This window comes from Aedes aegypti, chromosome 3, assembly GCF_002204515.2.
Source record: "Aedes aegypti strain LVP_AGWG chromosome 3, AaegL5.0 Primary Assembly, whole genome shotgun sequence".
NCBI classification, from domain to species: domain Eukaryota; kingdom Metazoa; phylum Arthropoda; class Insecta; order Diptera; family Culicidae; genus Aedes; species Aedes aegypti.
Window position 1 is genome coordinate 320,871,607 of NC_035109.1, and position 17,706 is coordinate 320,889,312.

The 17,706-nt window shown below is 35.0% G+C and overlaps 1 protein-coding gene across 1 annotated transcript in view; it reads right to left on the reverse strand.

Annotated features, from left to right (window-relative positions):
• Positions 1-17,706, reverse strand: part of LOC5571969 (potassium voltage-gated channel subfamily KQT member 2) — a 494,691-nt gene that overhangs the window by 81,228 nt on the left and 395,757 nt on the right. Inside the window, exons 5-7 of the mRNA XM_021849685.1 lie at positions 8,496-8,671; positions 8,169-8,420; positions 7,881-8,108 (exon numbers count right to left, since the gene is read on the reverse strand). Of these exons, the coding sequence (XP_021705377.1) occupies positions 7,881-8,108; positions 8,169-8,420; positions 8,496-8,671 (656 nt within the window). The remainder of the gene's footprint in view (positions 1-7,880; positions 8,109-8,168; positions 8,421-8,495; positions 8,672-17,706) is intronic.

The window sequence follows — 17,706 nt, forward strand, 5'->3', positions numbered from 1 at the left end:
GATTCCGAAAGCTTTCTTAACCAAGAGAATGGTTTCAAACATTCCTGGGAGACTAATTTGGAAGAAGTGCAGTTCTTACTTAAAAAAAATAAAAAAAAGGAATAATGGATTCTTTTTGCACCCTCATCAAGAAACTTCCAGAAAGTAACTATCATTCTTAGTTCATAAATTCAACAAATGTTTTCAGTTGACATATTTTACAGACAAATGGAAACATGGCAAGGTTGTATCAATTTCCAATCAGTTTGCTTTCCTTCATCGGGAAACTTGTTTTAAAAGTAATTGTTAACAGAATGATGGTACAGATCAAAGAAAATCCAGTTTTTGACAATGAACATTTCGTATTCAAACATGAACATTCGACCACTCATCAACTTTTACGAGTAACGAATTTGTTTTGTACCAAAACTGAAGGCTACTCAACTGGTCTTGCTCTTCTAGACGTATAGAATGCATTCGAGAGTGTTTGGCATGACGGCTTGATTGTATAATTTAAAAAACTTTATTTTTCCAACATACATTGTTAGAATAATTCAAAGTTATCTGTCAAATCGTACACTTCAGGTTAATTATCAGAACTCCAGATCTGAAAGTGTAGCAGTTAGGTTGATCAAGTAGGCGTAGGGTTATATTAGATCAAGTTAGCATACAGTGACTCAATCTCATTTTCGTACGGGGCACTGCTTTCATATCAAGTTGGTATAAATCTATTGAATGGTGCATGGACTTCGACATACTTTATCAATAATGAAGGTTATAGGTGTCATCTATTGTTTGGCAATGACAAACTGTATTCATTTGCTAACATCTGTGGAATAATAGAAAAATATTGAGATTGTGTCTATAATTGACCCAATTCCATATTCGTACACCTAACAAAAAAGAAATATACAGCATTCAAAACTAATTTTTAATGGACTAGATGATTACTTAAGCTCTTCGTTGTATTGTTCAGATGCAGTAGAATACATTTGGAAAATTTAAATGCAGACATATTTGAAACTTAAGTAAATTTAAGAAAAATACCAGTTTTCCCATGCTTTTTGCTAAAATATTCGGTAAGTCGAACAATAAATTGCATATTTTTCAACATCACTTCCTTAAGAATGATAACTGCGAATATTGCACAAGTTTCAAAAAATTATAATCAGTTTTAGAGTAGCTAGGAGTGGATATCGACAACTTATACTTTTGAATCTTAGGTAGTATAACATTTATAACAAACCCAAAACCAAAAATTTTAGTCAATTTCTTTATATTTGGCTCCTAAATGTGAATACATAATCCATAGTTAATGATCCTATTAAAACATTGCGTAATTATCATTTTTAATTCACATTTTACTACCAAACATGATTATAGAGATTTAAAGAATAAATATTATTGCCATAACCGCAACACAAACGTTTTTTATAATGATTAAAACAACATATATATTCTATTAAATAGTATATCAATGTTCTCTGCTCATTCAAGTTATTTTGTATTTTTCTTATAAAATCAATACATTGCAAAATAGGATGCTATTTTGAATATAATTTGAATATTATTTTAAAGATAATTGAATATTACGATAACATCAATTATGTGGAGGTATGAACAGCGTAGATTCGGGTACTTTATTGTAAAACGAAGTTCGTAGTTCAAATTATTTTTACAGACAAATTCAAAATTAACATTTACCTGTTGTTTAGAATGAAAATTTGGTTTACATTGATTAAAAATAGCATTTTAGAAGAGTTTTGAACTTATGGCACAACAATTTTCTGAACTCAAAAGGGATAATAACTGTTTATGATTTCTGTAAACTATGTATATTTCAACTAAATTTCTATCAGAGCTTACAAGTATAATCTATAGATTGGATCCAATGACAAAAATAAACGTTATTGTTCGAATTATAGGATTTAATAGCAAAAATCATTGGAAAACTGGCATTTCTCATAACTTTACTTAAATTTCATATATGTCCACTAATAAATTGTCCAAATGTATTTCACTACATCTGAACATCATAATAAAGCATTTCAGTAATCAAATAGAGCTTCTAAATTTAGGTTTGAACGTTGTGCGGATGAATTTTGGCAGGTGTACGAATATGGAATTGGGTGAATTTTAGACATCAATTCAATACTTTTCTATTAATCCAAAGATGAATGTAAATGGAAACATTTTGTGATTGGCAAACAATAGATGACACCTGTTACCTTCAATGTGGATAAAGTATTTGTAGCTCAATACTTCATTTAATAGTTTTTTACTAACTTGATGTGGAAACAGTATCCTGTACGAATATGAAATTGGGCCACTGTAGGTTCAGATTGACACATAATTGTACATTACTGATCGAGCCGTTCAATAAACAAGACGTAATAATGAAGCTTCTTTCAACAACCCTACAAAAGACTTCCTGTAAGAGCTGGTGTTCATCAAGGCAGCATTTTGGGACCAATATTATACAATATTTTCACATCTGACTTACCTGAGTTGGTTCTCCCACATTACCCGGAAAACCATTACCCGGAATGCAATTTACCAGAAAACCATTACCCGGAAAACCATTTACCAGAATGAACCATTTACCGGAAAATTATTTCTCCATTTCTCGACTTTTTTCATTAACGTCCTTTTACGGTCATTCAAGTCAGTATGTTGACTTAAAAATATTTAAAATGACGGGGGGTGTTCTTGCTTAAAAATACATAAGCATCGAAGAGGAGTCTAAGATTTCTTTATACTTGGTCATGTCAATATGCACCATCTTCATATATTTGCATTTCATAGATAATTCACCCTTCTTTTAAAAATAAGCTGTTCTTTCAACTTATCTTTGCAGCTTGTCCTGGCTGAACTGGCTAAATTTGGCTACAAGTATGTAACTTTACTTTTAACACTCGACCGTCGGTTCTCCAAGTGCCCAAATGTTAATAAATGTTAAATTGGATGTGCTACTTTTCGCCGAGTGTCAAATCATCGAATGTCATTTCCGCAAACGTCAATCAACCGAATTCTTATGATTGCTTATTTTTCTTTCTAGTTTATCACCCTGGCATTGAATTCGAGATACAGCCATTCAGAGACGGGGTTGGTGGTCTAACGGCTATCGCTTCTGCTTTGCAAGCAGGAGGTCGTGGGTTCAATCCCAGGCCCGTCCCTTTCACATATTTGTAACACTCTTCCTAACAGCTGTCTCTCCTCTATCTCTGCGTCATTATGGCGCAAACATCATCAGTTCTATCTATTGCTAGAATTGAATTTGTGAACTTAACCGCTTACCACAGTGATATCCATACGGTCGAATACCTCATCCATCACTAACAAAACACTCCTACTTCCAAGGTAGCTGTGGGAAATGCAGGAGATTCTCCGGTTTTCTAGTCACAAACGGCTAACTAATTAACATTCCTTCCTCTCCCCCGATGGACATAAGGACGTGGTCGGCGCCGTTATCAATCTATAAATATCAAGGGTAGTGTGGTTGTACATTGAAGATGGAAAAAAGCTTAAACCCAAGTTTCATCTTGAGTGGTTCTCTGTGCAATATCACTATCCTGATTGATCACGGAGTAGTAACTGCGAAGTGTATGTTCCATCAGTTGATCGTTGATTGTTGATTGATCGATTTGGCATTGAATTCGAGATACAGCCCTTCAGAGTTATGACATTCGGAGAAATTCAAACGAAAAGTAGATCTATCAGACAATGGCAAATAGTGCCCTACTCTCTATCACTAAAGCAAATTTAGGGGCCTATTTTATATATCGAGTCGATCACAATGACTCGACTGGAGTCACTGTCGACCAAAACATTCACTCGACACAACTCTGTCACTCGAGCTTTTCAACGGTAGTCACTCTATGTGACTGAATTACTATGGAAGTCGACGGGTCACATCTGAAATGGGCATGCTTGCTTTGATGAATAGTGATTGCAGTAGAGTCACATGAAATTGCTCGATTCATAAAATAGACCCGTTAGTTTCAACTTGATTTTTTTTAGCTTTTCTCAAAGCACAAAGCTAAAATGAGAATAGGGTCCTAAAGCCCTGTCCCAATTTCAGTACCAAACGCATAAGTTTGGGGCAGAAACACATGTTTACTCAATTTTTAAATGATTTTCATTGGTTTAAGTACAAAAACAAGTTTTTTTTTATGATTTTTAAGATTTTGTCACACCCCTTGGTTTGAACTCAAATTTTGGGTATATTTTGTTTTCCGTGTCCCTTCGGAAATGTCAGATAGGAACAACCCCAGTGTTAAAACTATAAACCCTGTGGCATTTCTGTCGAAAAAGTGAATGTCAAACATGATCACAAGTGTCAAGGTTCATAATTGGAACGATTTTTAAAATTGAAGTTTAAAAATGTTATAGCCGTCATTTGAGCTGGTAAACTTGCTAAAGTAGTTGCAAGAACATGTTCTTTCGTATTATTAAATAAAAATAAGAATTCATTAAACATTTTAGGACCCAATTGCACTGTTGTATGTCGCTTCCCTCGCAAGATTAGTGCTTTTCATTTTTGATTCAGTATTTAAATTGGATTTTAAACTGTTTTAACTTAATGGAATAAGAAAACCATCATTACATCAAACATTTTTTAATGCTGAGATGTTTCATTTATTCAAATGTAAGGCGATTTTTTCGACCTCATTAATATTTGGCATCAAATATGTATAACAAAAATAATTCTTTTCCTTCTTTCAATCCTTGCCTGTAACGTTTAGTTTTATAGCCTAAATTTGAAGACAAAGATATTTTCCGATCTATGTCAGGCGATTCTTTTCTAATCAAATCGCAAATAAATTACATGGTCAATCAAATTTTGGTATCATAATTTTCGTACATAGCTTAAGGCCTACATTGCGGCAAAGTGAAGCTATTCAGAAAGTTCAATCAGAGGTTGGTAGAATGGAATACCGCCGGTTCAAAATTATATCTGGCTAGCAAATATGTTGACGTTTCAGAGCTAGAGTACTTACATACTTGTCAAACTATAAAGGGATGCAGAAATGGTCAGTTTACATAGGCTCTCACCAATTAACTGTGGAAATATTCCTAGAACAGGTGAGAAGCAGGCTTTGTCCCAGTTGAGTCGTAATGCCAGCGAGACGAACAACATATTTGTGCATAGCTGTTTGGAGATGTCTTTTGAAAAAAGTGTTTAATTTTTGCTGAGCATTAATGAAAGAGAATAAAAATTATATACAAATGTACTGATAAAGGTCGTCGAATATGGAAGATTTGGCCTTCCGGGTAATGGTGCATTCCGGTAAATGGTGCATTCCGGAAAATGGTTTTTCCAGGTAATGGTACATTCCGGTAAATTGCATTCCGGGTAATGGTATAGAATCACCTGAGTTACCTCAGGGATGTCAAAAATCTTTGTTTGCGGATGACACAGGCCTCTCCGCCAAAGGACGAAGCCTGCGTGTCAACTGTAGTAGATTGCAAAACAAGTTAGGATATTTTTTCTTTAGCATTAGCATTAAGCAATTCGTATTCTGGACATTTTTTCCGAGTAATTTTGTACGAGTTTTGCATGGAAGCCCGCCACTGTGCCTCGTGGCTGTTGGGTGCCAGCCATCGATTGGTTGAGAAGATAATCAAAATTGTAATTGATTCGTTCAATCAGACGAGCTGCCAGCAGGTTTTTGACGACGGTGAGGAGGTGCGACGAGTGGCTGAAGGTGAGATATGAGGGGGGAAAAGTAAACATTGAGGAAAGGATTTCCGACATCCGTTCCAATGTTGTCGGCTTCTCAGGATATGGAGCTTGTGCGATTTATTTGATATGAGCTGTGAACGGTTCGATCCGATGGTATGGTATAAAATGAAATTGATTGTTTGGAGCTTAAAATTTCGAAATGATGGCATCCTATAAAAATTGAAACCTTTTTTACGGTCTGAAAACGCTCCACTGATTTCATTACATTTTCTGCTTTCTTTTTTATTATCAATGAAAACGAGTTTCTATAAACCGTTCGATACGTCACACTGTAGCAAAAAAAATAAAATAAAACGATTCTAACCTAATCAATGTCTAGAAGAATATTCCAGCAATCTTTAGAGGAATTCTTGGTGAGATTCTGAAGTAATTATCTAAGGTGTTTTTCGAATAATCTCAGTAGTAGTAGGGGAATCTTTAAAGGTGGAAGTAGTACTTCAATGAATATTTGAATAACGTGTCTTAAGAGATCATTTCTTAGTTTGTACAATTACTTAAATTGGGCTGAAAAGCTACAAGAATTTGATTCGTTCGTTATTTAACTGTTCAGATGTAATGCGGTAACTATCATGTCGAAGCATATTATATACTTTCTGATAGTGGAAGTAGAAATCGATCACGTAAGTATACCATAATTATCCTCAGTCGATGATATGATTCAAATGTCTCATCTAGAACTGGAGCAAGCAAGCATCGAAGCTATTAAACCTTCTACCCTCATAAAATAATATGTGTTTCATGAAATAAACTCCATCACAAGCCGTTGGTAATTCAAATATTCCGACAAAGCTTAACTGCACCCATCAAGAGCAACGAGTTGGACAAAAAGTAGAAACGAACTCCACAGGTTTCAAATTGCTTCTCCACTCTTGACGTGCAACAGCATCAACGGCAGCAGCATCATCATGTGCGCACCTATAAATGGGTCGTTTTCATCTGCTCTAATGAAGTGGAATTTCGATACGTAATGCATCGATGCAGGAACGCATGATTGTTGTTCCGGCAAATGGCAAATAGCAAATGGCGATGCAGGTATGTAGCAGATGTGGAGGAGAGATGCAATGCGAGGAACGTGAATCCCGACCGACACACATCAAACAAGCACACACAAGCTCCGAGCACAACACATCCACAACCAGAACAAAACATCCACAGTTGACGAATCCCTGCACAGTGTCCTTCCGGTAATCCGGATTGGTTTGGGGTTGGATTGTGGAAAAATCGTTTGGGATCACTTAGCTATCGATATCCCGTAAATACCCAGGGCGATCTTTCTTTGGTACAAGTACTATAAATAAATACAAATAACAGTAGAACATGTAGATCTTGACGGCAATAAATTCTGAGTAGTTTGAATAGCGTTGATTATCTAAAACCAAATAAATGCATTTTCCAAACTTGTTGCAATATTTTTTTTAATGGACTGTATGAAACGGATGCCTTAGGATAACTCTAAAGTCAAAACTTGAATTATTATAATGGAAATATATATTGCTTATGTTATCAGTAGAAATCATTTACGATGAGTATGTTTGTTAAAAATAGGAATAAGATTGAATAGTTTTGAAAAATATCAAAAATCTGGAAGGGTTCCGAAGGGCGAGACTTCATGCACTTGTTGATGCAACTAATCCCGTTATTTTAACGTATATTTTGAATTAAAATTATTAAAAAATACGAAGCTATAGCATTTGTAGTAAAGTAACATTGTTCTAGGTATTTACGGTTTAATCGTACGCTATTTGCCTAACAGTTTTGAGTATGTGTAGGTTCACTGAGTGTCGGATTACCGGGAGGACACTGTACACACTAGGCTGGTTCAATCGTAGGAGATGCATTTCTAGAACCAGCCTAATTCGTGAGGGCACTTGTCCCTGAAGTAGCAAACCTAGGGGTCGTAGGATAATCGCCTGGCATTTGGAAAGCAAAAGTACAGCTAGAAGTGCCATTATAGGTATAGGTATAAGGTTTATGAGGAGAGAGAATCAGACAAACAGATGGCAGCACAGCTTTGTAAGAGGTTGTTGGTGTTGTCGACCAATCTGTGGGGTTTCGATTTTGACGGGACGTTTTTTGGGACATCGGGATGGGATCTAGGCGCTTCTTTGATACTGCTAAACATACAAACACGTACACAGCTAAACAACGCACTCACTTTGCCCAGCTGCGCGGGGAGAGCTGTGCTGGTGTTGGAGTTGTTGGCGTTCTGGTCGTCCGACTTGACGTAGATCTGCCAGGTGGCGTCCGAATGGAAGCTCTTATCGGCGGCGTAACACCGCCAAAGACACTGGATCAGCATTGCCGCTGCCGGTATCTGGCGGTTAAAGTGCTTCTGGCGCTGCTTCTGTTGGACTTTGAGCGCGAAGCCTGATCCGAGGATGCCCTGTCAAAGCAAAAATTGATGATCTGTTGCGATTGGTCCATTTCCCACATCCAAACTTACCGCCGGAAGTGCGAAGAACGAGATTGCAAACACGCTAAAGCAGGACGCCACAATTTTGCCCATCCACGTCTGCGGCACCGTGTCCCCGTAGCCAATGGTCGTGACGGTGATAACTCCCCACCAAAGGGCGTCAGCATAACTGGCAAAGTCCTGCCGCCCATCCGGCCCGGTAACGTCCTTTTCCGCTAGGTACACAAAATACGAGCTAAATATTAGCCCCAGGAAACCGATGTACAGCGTCGTTATCAATTCCTAGTTTAGAGGGAAGAAAACGAAAATCGTTGTAATTAGCTGGACACATTCTAGAAGGGTTTCGAAGTAACCAACCTGTCGATGAATGAAAACGACGGACCCGAGAAGGCGCCAGGTGCCACCCTGCCGGTCCACGTGCAACATCCGGAGGATCTGCAGAAACCGAATGCCTCGGATGGCACTGGTGGCGAACACTTGTCCATTTGAGCCAACTGACAGCACAACCATCGATGCTACTACTACTATTAAATCTGAAAAAGAAAGCGAAGAGAACGAGAAACTTGCATTGAGTATCATTAAAGTATTGTTTGTGCATAATACGCTAGAACTAAAACGAAGAATTTTCAAGGAAATATATATTTTTCTGACGGTAGCGACCAAAATGCTAAGCGAAGCCGCAAACTTGGTAAACATCTGGCGTAAAAGAATATTGAAAGAAAAGTATTTCTGAATAGCACGTTCATTTTTGTTTTTCAATTATAAGATATAATCCCGATGATTACAATTTTCAATTGCTTGGTACAGTAATGTAAGTACAAACTTATCATCCCAAAGCAAAAACTCATTTGTCAATTCTTAATGGAGGATGTTGCCGAAGAAACAAATCCATTTTGAACTAATTTTGTTAGGAATTTTTTGTAAATGTTTGCTGGACTATAATCGCGTATAATCGCATTCTTCGAAATGTCTTCATAGCAATTTCCAAATAAACCTTCATCGTCTTTGGGCCACCCTTAAAACAATATCTAAAACAATGCAAATTTCACAGAACGCTTTTTTATCATAAGAAAGGTATCTTATGTATCTTATGTGACATTGGATTATCAACCATCCTGTCATTCAGTCACAGTCCACAGTAATTTTCATTATTTTTAAGAGAGTATTTGTATAATGTAGTTTTCAAAAGTTGGTTGTTTTAGCCTTTCCGTAGCTCAATTCATTGCAAATATCAAGTATAAACATGATTAAGAACTGAATAAGTTTTTTAGAAAATCCTCATTCAATAGCGGTATATTACATGGACTGTTGTTCAAATAGAGTTCAAATTTACGATATTTATTCACATCGTTGGGCAATAAATAAGCATCACAAAAAACAAAAATTCACACCATACACCATAGCTAAAATTTCTTAAAATGGTCAGAATATCTGTTTGTGTTTATAAATTATAATGTGTTCCTAATTCATTTTAAACTTCTACTAACAAATATTGAAGAAGTTATCAAGCATAATAGAAAAAAATATTTCCCATGTACAGTCAACTCTCCATGACTCGATATTAAAGGTGCGATCTAGATAGGTAAATATCAAAACGTTTGTGAAGCTGAAAAGTAAAGTTTGGTATTTAACGACAAACTTTAAAGTTTCTCCAAATTTGTGTGAACAACGCCTAAACGAAAGTAGTCCATGAAATTTTTTAAGATGGTTTAAACATGATGGTGAACAAAACTGCCATAATGGTGTTTGTTAAATGAGCCCCTTATGGTAACTCCTGCTAACAATTTAGACACTTTTCATATCCTCTGAGAACTCCTAGGGATGTGCTGGAAACCCTCTTAGAAACTCTTGTGGAAACTTAGTTCACTTGAGAACCTCTGGAAAGCATATCCCGGTGTTCAAGCGATCCCAAAGAGGCTTACAACGAGCATCCGAAGGGATTTCATGGGTTTCCTAGGATAATTTTCATCTGTTTTGTGTGGTATGAGGGGTTTTTTTTTAATTTCCGTACAAAGTGGGCCGAAGGGTCTCAGATTTTCATGAAACTTTTTCCACAGGCAGGGCTTATCAATATATGATTAAAAAAAATTGACAAAAATTCAGGGTCGCTTATTTTCCCGGAAAACTCAGTTGCAATTTTTTTGTTTTCCTCTGACATTACTTACTTTGAAAAATCATAACTCAAGAACGAAGCATCGTAGAAACAAATTTTTTTATGAAAATGAAAGCAAATTTTCTCAGGAATAAAAAAAAATATTTACTGGAAAAAGTTTTCTACAAAATTTTCCACCGTTGAGAAAATTCGTAAAGAAAAGCCGGAAAAACTATGCTCCAACTCGTGGAAAATTTTCAAAAAAATATCTTAGAGAAGCTTTAATCGCTGAATTTTTTGAAATGGTATTATTTTTCGTTTTTGAGTTATGACCAATATCCAACTCGTGGAAAATTTTCAAAAAAATATCTTAGATAAGCTTTAATCGCTGAAGTTTTTGAAATGGTTTTATTTTTCGTTTTGAGTTATGACCAATTTTGTAAAAAATGTGCAAATGTGCCATTTCGAGCCTTTTCGTTGAAAAATCATAACTCAAGAAAGAACCATCGTAGAAACAAGGTTTTTTTTAAATGAAAATTAAAGCAAATTTTCTCAAGAATAAAAAAAATAACTGGAAACAGTTTTCCACAAAATTTTTCACCGTTGAGAAAATTCGTAAAGAAAAGTTGGAAAAACTATGTTCCAATTAGTGTAAAACTTTCAAAAATATATTTTTGAGAAGGTAATTTCATAAGCTTTAATCGCTGAAATTTTTGAAATGTACTTTTTTTTCGTTTTTGGGTTATGGCCAATTTTGTGGAAAATGACCATATAAGCCTTTTCTTTGAAAACCCGTATTTCAATCGAAGCATCGGAAAAACAAAGATTTTTTATCAAAGCAATTGTAAATTTTCTAAAACATCTGAAAAAAAGATATTATACTTGAAAAGAAATTTCCAAGAATTTAACAAGCTCTTGTTTATTTTATATATTATATGTAGAACCTACTGACTCACCCGAGGAAGGAGTTTCCTTTGACGACGCCAACGAAGATAGTGGTGAAACTTGTTCCTCAAACATAATTCCTTCTGCAAGATCCGTTACGGGAGCCTTCTGGTTAATCATAATCATGCACTCCATGCAGATTTTCATCTTTTCCGTAATCCACCGAACTCCATTCGAATGAAACTTGGTCATGAGACCATGGCTAATCGAGCGAAAATTTGTCCTTACTGAATTAATTAACTCATTACGAGTGGTAAAGATTTTTCATAATTTTTCCATCTTTACCACGCGTAATGAGTTAATTAATTTAATAAACATGCGGATTGGATTACCGAACAGCTCAATATAAGCGTCAATTTATGTCCTTACTGATTTAAACCAGAATTAGTAAATACCTAATTGCCATATTGCCTACCCATTGATTCAACTGTCAATTTTGTAGTTACCTAACAGGTAGCTGGAAAAAATGCCTACATTATGATTGAAGAAATCTTTGTTTCTATTCTGTTTTGTTCTTAAATAGTTTTGTTTATGAACTTATAAATTTGAAAATAAGCTTTATAAACTTATAAATGTATACATTTGTAAACAGCTCATCTTGGCAATATTTGATCATGTTTTAGGAACGAAAATGAGCGTATTTAAAAAATGTTTACGATTGGATCTTATTGATCGCTCTTTTCAAATATACTTTGTTTGTAAGCTGGAATAGCTAATCGGGTTATCATTATTTATTTTCCTTAACGGTAAAAAATGTCCTGGGAAACTTTTTCCACTTCAAAAAATCTCAAAGTTTTGAGAAAATTTGATTCCGATTTGACAAAAAAAAATGTTTCTGTGACGCTTTTATCTTCAGTTATGATTTTCTAACGAAAAGACTTGTACGATAAATCTGGGCATTTTTCACAAAACTATGACCAAACGCAGGAATTAAAAAGTAGTACATCTTAAAAATGTCAGTGATTGAAATTTATAAAATTCTGTTCTAAAAAATATTTCTTTGAAAATCTTACACGAGTTGGAACATAGTTTTCCCGGCTTTTCTTTACGAATTTTCTCAACAGTGGAGAATTTTGTGGAAAACTTTTTCCAGTTAACGTTTTTTTTCTATTTCTGCTTTCATTTTCATAAAAACAAATTTGTTTCTACGATGCTTCTTTCTTGAGCTATGATTTTTCAAAGAAAAGGCTCAAAATGGCACATTTGCACATTTTTTACAAAATTGGCCATAACTCAAAAACGAAAAAAAATACCATTTCAAAAATTTCAGCGATTAAGCTTATGAAATAACCTTCTCAAAAATATGTTTTTTAAAATTTCCACGAGTTGGAGCATAGTTTTTCCGGCTTTTCTTCAAGTACCGTAAAACGGGGTAACTTTGATAGTTATTTCGAAGAAAACTTGAATATTTATGCAAGCTGTTTCAAGAATTACAATTTATATTTTTAAAACAAGTACTGGCATCCTAGCTATCAATTGCACTTGATAGATTGTCAAAAGATTCATTTTGAATGGATATATTATTTTTCACATTATCGAAAGTCGGTTTTGTTTTGGGGTAACTTTGATAATGGAGTATAAATCGAACATAATTGAAAGAATTACGGAACATTTATAGGGCGTTGCATACCTCTAGGCGTTTAACGCTATATGGAAATTTCTTACTTAGATTACGAAAATGGTCCCAGTTTGTAAGAATGGTTTCCGTTAAGAGATTTGAGACCGAATTCATGTTCTACTATAACTCGGCTGTCATGGATAAGTGACGAATTCATTATGACTTTATCAAATAGTGATCGTAGAACAGATTGTTTGTAAGCGTTACAAAAATGTAAAAATCTTGTGATTTTGTAACATATGCATATAAATCTTCAAATGCACTGTATTCCAACGAAAATAGCTTTGACATGAAGTGTCATACTACTACTCATTACTTTTGCATTCGTTTTTCTTAACTGATTGACAGAAACTTCGTTATTTCGTTATATATTTTGTGGGTCTCGCACTATCAAAGTTACCCGCATTATCAAAGTTACCCCGTTTTACGATACGAAATTTTTCAACGGTGGAAAACTTTTTCCAATTAGTTTTTTTTATTCCAGAGAAAATTTGCTTTCATTTTCATAAAAAAAACTTTGTTTCAATGATGCTTCGTTCTTGAGTTATGCTTTTTTCAAAGTCAGTAGTGTCAGGGGAAAACAAAAAAATTCCAACTGAGTTTTCTGGGAAAATAGGCGACCCTGAATTTTTCTCAATTTTTTTTTATTCATATATTGATGAGCCCTGTCTGTGGAAAAAGTTTCATGAAAATCTGAGACCTTTCGGCCCAAACCCGTAAAAAGTAAAAAGTTATAAACAAAAATGATTTTAAATGATTTTTTTCATACAAATTTGTGTACTTTATGTTAAAAAATTCGTAATTCTTTTACAAGATTTTTAACATTTTTAATGGCTTCTACAAAGTTGTTAAACATCTTAAAACGCGTGTTTTGCTGAACATTGTTCCTCTCTATCTCTTAAAGTAAGATAATTATCAGTCGAGTTCGTTTTAATAAGGCTAATTTATTGGATAGTAAAAACCCATGCAAAGACGCTTATAGACAAACGTTTTTATTAACTGCCGAAAGGGAAGATATGGTACTTTCATGATTTGTAAGAGTTGTCTGCGCCATTTTGCGCCGAAGTCAGTAATAAAGGCCTAAACTACCCCTTGAAAAAGAGTAATTCATGAATAACTTTGTTACTTCAAAAGATAGTGTGATGATATGTTCAGCAACTTTGTAGAAAACACAAAAAATGTTAAAAATCTTGGAAAAAAGTTATGAAAAAAAATATGATTTTTAGGGGTCATTCACATACAACGGCATATATCTTAAAAAGTATACGAGATAGAAAAATCGTGTCTTCGACAAAGTAGTTTCAAATTGCCAATTCTACAACTTTGCCCAAGACGCCATATGTCTATCTAAATGTTTTGAAAAAATAGTTTTTCTATCTCACTGCTAGGTGGATTGATCACAAAACTTTTTTCGTCAAAAGTTGCGCATCTATATACCAAGAAACTTCTCCGAACAAACTATATCGCTAAAATCAACGGTGTGGGCGCTATTCAAAAAGCGCATGAAATCGAGAAAATAAAAGACAGTGGCACTGGTGGGGTTTGTCAAATCTTGAACTGTAATAAGCCAGGTACAAATTTTCTTTTGAATTTTTATCTCATCGACCTTTTGTCAGTCGAGGGGAGGGGATTATAAAAAAGGGCAATTAAATTGAAACCGTTTAAAACTGATCAGTTTTTTGTTAAAAAATGTTCTTAAACCCTTAAAATATTGATAAATACATCACCCACTTTAGTCCAACAATTGTGGGGCGTGGTAAAAAAGTCTAAGTCGAATTTGTAACGGATAAAGTAAAAATCGTTAAACATTTTGACACATAATTGTAGCCAATATGTAAAAGTTTCACTGTGAAGTATTTATTTCTTTTCATCGGCTATAGTTTTTTTTCTGGAAATTTTGTGAATGTTTAGTTTTCCTCTTGTTTCTTAGAAAAACGTACAAAAATTGAATCTAGTGTTAAACATAGTCGTTCGTTTTCAGTCGTAGAAAAAATGACTACACAATATGTTACACGAATTTTTTATTTGGTGTGTTTACCAGTTACCTAAATTTATATATTTATATTCTGGATTATCCCACAATGTATCTTATGAACGTTGTTCCGCACATCCTGTTTTTGAGAGCTTCCTTTTTATATATTTTTTTTAAATTTTGGGTTTCTTGAATAGTTTTTGTTAAAAATTTTGAACGTTGCTTTTCTAATACTTTCGAACATACAATATTAAGAAGGCTATCAATTTTTCTATCTAATTTGCTATCATGGGGGGTGATTCCATCGAATGTATGGTGATCCAATAGACATACAAATTATGTTTTTACATGTTTCAAGAGAGTGAACATTTGACCAAAATTTGGTTGAAATTGGTGTAGGTCGATTACACGTTGGTACAGTTGTGTGGACACTTAGTATCGAATTACCCATATACCGTTTTGATTCATATTATGGACACTTGAGGCTAAGTAGTCTGTCATTCGTTTTAGCGGCGATGATGACTTTGCTGCTTGCAATTTCAAAGTGTTAAAACTCAGTCTTGATCGTTTATGTCGGCTTGAAAAAGTATCACTGTATGGCTAACATGCATAAAATATGATGATACTTTTTCAGATGAGACAGTGCAAAACCAACGGATTTTCTTTGATTCAAAATCATGAGATGAATTAGCAACAATCATCAACGACAAGTACAAATTTCAATGACGGCCTACTTCGCCTTAAGGCCTCAGTAAAGTAGAACTGATCGAAAAGCATATAAATCAAAGTAGATATTCTGAATGATAACTCTACGTTATCAAGCTTTAGAAACACCTAACTTCCGCATGGTGGATGAAGGTTTGGATTCCTAAAATTGAGTCACCTGAAATACATAAAATAACTATTCTCTCCATGTTCTCATCCCTGACACAACCTCACTTGTGCTTCATATTACGGACAATTGGATTCGAATCACGGAAAGCTCACGAAATACTAAACTAAAATACTAAAATCATTAATTTAACTTATAAAGCCGTAAAAGGAGCGTCAAAACCAGATGGATTACAAATGTTCATAGGTTGCTATGAACAATGCTTATTAAAACGAGCCTAAAAGTTGGAAACTTTTGAACAGGAATTTTTGAAGCATTTCAAGTGAAACCTTACCCTTACAAAGTAGAATGTTCGGAATTTGAGGCTGTCCGGGATTTAAATCCAAAACGGAATAATTGTTGTTGTAAAAAAGCAATAACACTCCTCTTTTGGATTTTTTTTTCTCAAACTCAAATCAACCCAACTGCCTATGGTAGGAAATTCCGAAAATTCACACGCCGCCGGATCATTAGCAAAATCTAAATACCTAATTATCGTGGTAAGGCTCCGGATCACCCGTAACCGCAACCATCAGAAACCCTGAATCAGTGCCACCCTCTTCCAGAGGATGATGCTGGCAAATCGGTTGATGATGGCTGGTAATCCTGTTCGACGATTCGAGAAGACTAAAGCAATGGTGCACAGCCTGTAGCATCCATTCACTAACGAAATGACGCTGTTAATGGGTTCCGTTCAAAGAGAAAGTATGGCCGCACAGTGGTCCGGATTTGAAAAAAAAAACAATAATTTGGAAATAATTCCGCATTCTCAATATTTTACTAATTTTAGCCATAAAAAGGTTTGTGAAACATTCCTCAGGATTTTGGCAAAGTCATCATATTTTGGTTTCTATAGATTAAATTTGCGGGTTTGAATACATCTTATATTTAGTTTTTATATTTTCGCATGTTTTCTCAACTATCTGAGATTTTAGATTATTATTTTCGTTTTGTTTTTCAAAGCATGTTAAGAAAACTGGACCTCTGTGGACCGCTTAGGGATCTCATCTGAATGGGACGATGGGATAAGCAACCGTTTGATGGTCGACTATCGCGGCTCCTGTGCTGCAGAATAATTAGCAGCCCTTGCAGAGAAGGCGTGTTTAATTGACCACTGAACAGGGCTGTACCGTGCGGAGATTATGGTTTTGTTTCTGGCTGGACAGACCAATAGAGGTGGCACCCACACAAGTGGTACTTAACTCCGGCATTCATAGCGTCAATTAAGTTATGGAAATTCGACGAAATTGCCGCGCTTTCGGTCGAACGAGTTAATTGTTTACTTTTCCACGTAATGCTGATGAGTGTTTACCGCACATTGCTTTAGAAGCTGAGCTTTTGTGAAAATCGATGAAAACATCGAAAAAAAAACGAGCTACCAGAAAGTCAATACATGCTTTCTGGTAGCTTGTTTTTTAGCTACCTAATTTCGCGTATAATCCATACATATTACCTACGCTGAACCAAACATTAGAGATCAGATCTTCAGATCTAAAACTTTGTGGGTTACTTATATTTTCATGATTTCATAGATTTTCGAAATTTTGTCACGGTCGCCATGTAGCAATTGTATTGTAGTTCAGTAGAAGAGAAGCATTTAAGATAGAAAATTAAAAATCTTTGTTTTGGTTTAAAATTACCAAAACCAATGATATGTTTTGTTTTTGTTTTGTAAAATTATAAACAAATAGTTTACTTTTACTCAAAACTTCCCAATCATGCTTGTTTTAGATTCAATTGTTATCCAGAGTGTAGTGTTTTTTCTATACCTTGCGTAATGCATATAATTGTAAATTATTCCTCAGCAGTGCCTTCTGTCTTCCAAAAGTTCATAACCACCCACCGAAACTAGAGGCACATAAGTTTGAATTAAGCCAACATCTGCCTTCTGGATTCAGCTTCTCTATCATTAAATTTTTCCTACCGTACATTTTTCCCAGCAAACAGCGATCCATCCCATTTTCCTCCAACGGTATATTTTATTATGCAAACTTCCAGTTTCTTTTCACGTTCTTATCCACCACTCCAGGGGCGGTAGTTCTTATAAACCACTTTCGAGCGGTGTCCCAA